This window comes from Gigantopelta aegis, chromosome 5, assembly GCF_016097555.1.
Source record: "Gigantopelta aegis isolate Gae_Host chromosome 5, Gae_host_genome, whole genome shotgun sequence".
In the NCBI taxonomy this organism is placed as follows: domain Eukaryota; kingdom Metazoa; phylum Mollusca; class Gastropoda; order Neomphalida; family Peltospiridae; genus Gigantopelta; species Gigantopelta aegis.
In genome coordinates this window covers 6,441,337-6,447,472 of record NC_054703.1, presented here as the reverse complement: position 1 = coordinate 6,447,472, position 6,136 = coordinate 6,441,337, and the positions used below count along the sequence as shown (strand labels likewise).

The 6,136-nt window shown below is 38.4% G+C and overlaps 1 protein-coding gene across 1 annotated transcript in view; it reads right to left on the bottom strand.

Annotated features, from left to right (window-relative positions):
- Positions 1-1,403: 1,403 nt before the first annotated feature.
- LOC121373690 (zinc finger protein 665-like) overlaps positions 1,404-6,136 on the bottom strand; it is a 12,712-nt gene continuing 7,979 nt past the window's right edge. The window contains exon 2 of the mRNA XM_041500418.1: positions 1,404-3,277. Coding sequence (XP_041356352.1) covers positions 1,505-3,142 — 1,638 coding nt within the window. The 5' untranslated portion in view covers positions 3,143-3,277 and the 3' untranslated portion in view covers positions 1,404-1,504. The remainder of the gene's footprint in view (positions 3,278-6,136) is intronic.

Here is a 6,136-nt window from a genome sequence, read left to right as displayed (position 1 = left end):
GTGTAGTATTCGGTCAAAGTGAACGAAAACGCTTCAAAATGTGTAAAAAAATTAACGTTTTTTACATTGTAGCATTTTTAGTATGCCAAGAATACCCAATAATTTACGCGAACGGGCGATTGGCATGCTTGATGCTGGCATGTCGACAGAAGACGTTGCAAGGCATGATGCGAGTTCTAGTTGAGCGATAGGAAATCTTCGCGTAAGATTTCGAACGACAGGAAGCACCAACGACTTGCCACGTCGTGGACGTCCGCGTGTTACAACGCGTGGTCAAGACCGCTATATCATGAACACGCATTTGCGCAATCGATTCCAAACTGCCACTGCTACTGCTGCTAACACACCTGGGCTTCATAATAACCGAATCAGTGGGCAAACTGTTCGTAATCGTCTGCGGGAGAACGGTTTACATGCACGACGTCCTTACGTCGGATGCGTTTTAACGCAACGTCATCGTCTAAATCGTCTTAATTGGGCACGTGTACACACTCGTTGGATACGGCGACGCTGGAATACCGTTCTTTTTTCGGACGAATCCAGATTTTCTTTACAACGTGGTGATGGCAGGGTGCGCGTCTACCGTAGGAGAAATGAACGCTATGCTGACTGTTGTGTTCTTGAACGAGATCGTTTCGGGGGTGGGGGTTTGTCATGGTCTGGGCAGCCATTGCCCATGGTTATCGTTCACCACTAGTCGTCATTGATGGCAATTTAAATGCTCAACGTTACCGCGATGGCATTCTCGCTCATCGCGTCATTCCTCTGTTCCATAACAACGCCAACATCTCGATTTTTCAGCATGATAATGCCACCTCTCATACAGCTAGAGCCACTGTACATTTTCTTAGGACAAATAACATTGATTTCATTGATGACTGGCCCGCTAAAAGTCCTGATCTCAACCCCATCGAGCATGTCTGGGATAGTCTGGACAGACGATTGAGGCGTCGTCTCAACCCACCCGCGAACGTCAACGAACTTCGTCAAGCGCTCATTCAGGAATGGAACAATATTTCACAGGCAGAAATCAACACTTTAGTCAATTCTATGCGCCTGCGATGCACTGCAGTGGTCAATTCAAGAGGTGGTCATAGGCCGTTATTAAGTGGGGTTTTTTTTAAAACCCATACCACACTTGGTCAAAATTTCTCCCAGTTTCTGTTAACCTATGGCCATGATTTTTGCACCAAACGATGCATCATGGAACACTCTTTAAACGCATATATAACAATTATTCCCCCGGTTTGTTTTCATCAAGTTATGTTCAAGCAAAGTTATCGGAAGTTTCTTATTTTGATCAATATATATATATATATATATATATATATATATATATATATATATATATATATATATATATATAAATGAATTAACAGATATGTTGCTTTAGCTAATAACCATGAGAGAAACATTTTGGGCACATGTCACACTAGAACTGTTTATTACCTATGTGAACAAACATATGATGATTAACCTGCTATTTAGCACACACATTTAACTCTTAATAATAGCGTGAACCAAAATATTTGAAATTCTTATCACCAGTGTGAATCTTCATATGTTGTTTCAAGTTGGTATTCCTTGGGAAACATTTTGCACATATCTCACATTTGAAACTCTTAACACCTGTATGAACTAACATATGTTGTTTCAAGGTGGCATTTTGTGAGAAACATTTCGCACATACCTCACACTTGAAACTCTTAACACCAGTGTGGATGTCCATATGTCGTTTCAATTTGCCATTGCTTGAGAAACATTTTGCACATACCTCACATCTGAAATTCTTAACACCAGTGTGAACCAACATATGTTGTTTCAAGGTGTTATTTTGTGAGAAACACTTTGCACATACTTCACATTTAAAATTCTTTACACCAGTGTGAACCAACATATGTTGTTTCAAGTGGCTATTTTGTGAGAAACATTTTGCACATACCTCACATTTGAAATTCTTAACACCATTGTGAATGTCCATATGTTGTTTCAATTTGTCATTGTTTGAGAAACATTTTGCACATACTTCACATCTGAAATTCTTAACAACAGTGTGAACCAATATATGTCGTTTCAAGTCGCTATTTTGTGAGAAACATTTTGCACATATCTCACATTTGAATTTCTTAACACCAGTATGAACCAACATGTGTCGTTGCAAGTCACTATTTTGTGAGAAACATTTTGCACATACCTCACATTTGAAATTCTTAACAGAAGTGTGAACTAACATATGATGTTTTAAGATTGTATTTAGTGAGAAACATTTTGCACATACCTCACATCTGAAATTCTTCACACCATTGTGAATGTTCATATGTTCTTGCAAGTGGCCATTTCGTGAGAAACATTTTGCACATACCTCACATTTGAAATTTTTAACACCAGTATGAACCAACATATGTTGTTTCAAGTGGGTAATTTGTGAGAAACATTTTACACATACCTCACATTTGAAATTCCTAACACCTGTGTGAACTAACATATGTTGTTTCAAGATTGCATTTAGTGAGAAACATTTTGCACATACCTTACATTTGAAATTCTTAACACCTGTGTGAATCAACATGTGTCGTTTCAAGTCGGTATTGTGTGTGAAAAGTTTTGCACATACCTCACATTTGAAATTCTTAACACCAGTGTGAACTAACATATGTCGTTTTAAGTCAACATTTTGTGAGAAATATTTTGCACATACTTCACATTTGAGTGGCCTAAGACAAGTATGAAGCACCGTGTTGCTTTTTAAGGATTGTGTTTGTGATAAACGCTTTGCACACACCTCACACTTCAAAGGCATAACACCCGTATGTGCATTCAAGAGGGAACTATGTAGGAATGATTTTGCATACACATCACATTTGAAATTCTTAACTCCAATGTGAATTAATATATGCTTTTTCAAGTGTCTTTTCTCAAGAAAACACTTTCTGCACACCTCACACTGATATGGTCGTTCACCAATGTGGATCCTCATATGCTGCTTAATTCGACACTTGTAAGAGAAACACTTTAAGCACATCCCACATTGGAAAGGCTTCTCCCAAGAAGATGCTGACGTTTGTTCTTCCAGATGATGGATGTTTTGACAATGTTTTGAAGAGACCTCACGTTCGACATATCTATCATCACTCCTAGACATTTTTTTCTCTTTTAAGACAGAGTACCTTCAAGGTTTTGATCTGATTCACAACATCTTGTTTCTTTATCAGCCTCTCTGAAACCAACCCGGAATGAAAACTGTCTTGTCTCCCAAGTTTTTGGATGAACAGAAGTACTGAAACAGAACCAGTAAATGGATAAATGAAACAATCTATGACTTGGAATTTTGACTTGTTACGACTGTAAAGGTTCTCTTATCCCTGTTAATTTCGACTTGTTATGACTGTAAACGCTCTCTTTTCCCTGTTAATTTTGACTTGTTACGACTATAAAGGCTCTCTTTTCCCTGTTAATTTTGACTTGTTACGACTGTAAACGCTCTCTTTTCCCTGTTAATTCTGACTTGTTACGACTGTAAAGGCTCTCTTTTCCCTGTTAATTTTGACTTGTTACGACTGTAAACGCTCTCTTTTCCCTGTTAATTTTGACTTGTTACGACTGTAAAGGCTCTCTTTTCCCTGTTAATTTTGACTTGTTACGACTGTAAACGCTCTCTTTTCCCTGTTAATTCTGACTTGTTACGACTGTAAAGGCTCTCTTATCCCTGTTAATTTCGACTTGTTACGACTGTAAACGCTCTCTTATCCCTGTTAATTTTGACTTGTTACGACTGTAAACGCTCTCTTATCCCTGTTAATTTCGACTTGTTACGACTGTAAAGGCTCTCTTATCCCTGTTAATTTCGACTTGTTACGACTTTAAACACTCTCTTATCCCTGTTAATTTTGACTTGTTACGACTTTAAACACTCTCTTATCCCTGTTAATTCTGACTTGTTACGACTGTAAAGGCTCTCTTTTCCCTGTTAATTTTGACTTGTTATGACTGTAAACGCTCTCTTTTCCCTGTTAATTCTGACTTGTTACGACTGTAAAGGCTCTCTTATCCCTGTTAATTTCGACTTGTTACGACTGTAAACGCTCTCTTATCCCTGTTAATTTTGACTTGTTACGACTGTAAACGCTCTCTTATCCCTGTTAATTTCGACTTGTTACGACTGTAAAGGCTCTCTTATCCCTGTTAATTTCGACTTGTTACGACTTTAAACACTCTCTTATCCCTGTTAATTTTGACTTGTTACGACTTTAAACACTCTCTTATCCCTGTTAATTCTGACTTGTTACGACTGTAAAGGCTCTCTTTTCCCTGTTAATTTTGACTTGTTATGACTGTAAACGCTCTCTTTTCCCTGTTAATTTTGACTTGTTACGACTGTAAAGGCTCTCTTTTCCCTGTTAATTTTGACTTGTTACGACTGTAAACGCTCTCTTTTCCCTGTTAATTCTGACTTGTTACGACTGTAAAGGCTCTCTTATCCCTGTTAATTTCGACTTGTTACGACTGTAAACGCTCTCTTATCCCTGTTAATTTTGACTTGTTACGACTGTAAACGCTCTCTTATCCCTGTTAATTTCGACTTGTTACGACTGTAAACGCTCTCTTTTCCCTGTTAATTTTGACTTGTTACGACTGTAAACGCTCTCTTATCCCTGTTAATTTCGACTTGTTACGACTGTAAAGGCTCTCTTATCCCTGTTAATTTCGACTTGTTACGACTGTAAACGCTCTCTTTTCCCTGTTAATTTTGACTTGTTATGACTGTAAACGCTCTCTTTTCCCTGTTAATTTTGACTTGTTACGACTGTAAAGGCTCTCTTTTCCCTGTTAATTTTGACTTGTTACGACTGTAAACACTCTCTTTTCCCTGTTAATTCTGACTTGTTACGACTGTAAAGGCTCTCTTTTCCCTGTTAATTTTGACTTGTTATGACTGTAAACGCTCTCTTTTCCCTGTTAATTCTGACTTGTTACGACTGTAAAGGCTCTCTTTTCCCTGTTAATTCTGACATGATACGACTGTAAACGCTCTCTTTTCCCTGTTAATTTGTTTCATTCCCTTGTATATCAGGAAGGTATTGGGTTGTTGTTTTTTTGTTTTTTTAATTCATAATCAACTAATATGTTTGGAAGATCTAAGGTGGGACCAGCTCATCTTACTTTTATTTGAGCAGCGATCGTTATGGACTACCTATAAATGTGCCAACAGTGCGACTCCCCCTGGTTGTCGAGTAGAAGCAGCCTTAACCCCAGCCAGCCTCATTGCTATTACATATCAAAGACAGTCCCAGCCTGTGTACTATTATGAAAACTACTATTACATATCAAAGACAGTCCCAGCCTGTGTACTATTTTGGAGATTACTATTACAAATCAAAGACAGTCCCATCCCGTGTACTATTTTAGATATTACTATTACAAATCAAAGACAGTCCCATCCCGTGTACTATTTTTAGAGATTACTATTATAAATCAAAGATAGTGCTAGCCTGTGTACTATTTTGGAGACTACTATTACATGTCAAAGATTCGAAGCCCGTGTACCATTATGGAGACTACTATTACATGTCAAAGATTCGCAGCCGTGTACCATTATGGAGACTGCTATTACATGTCAAAGATTCGCAGCCCGTGTACCATTATGGAGACTACTATTACATGTCAAAGATTCGCAGCCCGTGTACCATTATGGAGACTGCTATTACATGTCAAAGATTCGCAGCCGGTGTACCATTATGGAGACTACTATTACATGTCAAAGATTCGCAGCCCGTGTACCATTATGGAGACTACTATTACATGTCAAAGATTCGCAGCCCGTGTACCATTATGGAGACTACTATTACATATCAAAGATTCGCAGCCCGTGTACCATTATGGACACTACTATTACATGTCAAAGATTCGCAGCCCGTGTACCATTATGGAGACTACTATTACATGTCAAAGATTCGCAGCCCGTGTACCATTATGGAGACTGCTATTACATGTCAAAGATTCGCAGCCCGTGTACCATTATGGAGACTGCTATTACATGTCAAAGATTCGGAGCCCGTGTACCATTATGGAGACTACTATTACATATCAAAGATTCGCAGCCGTGTACCATTATGGAGACTGCTATTACATGTCAAAG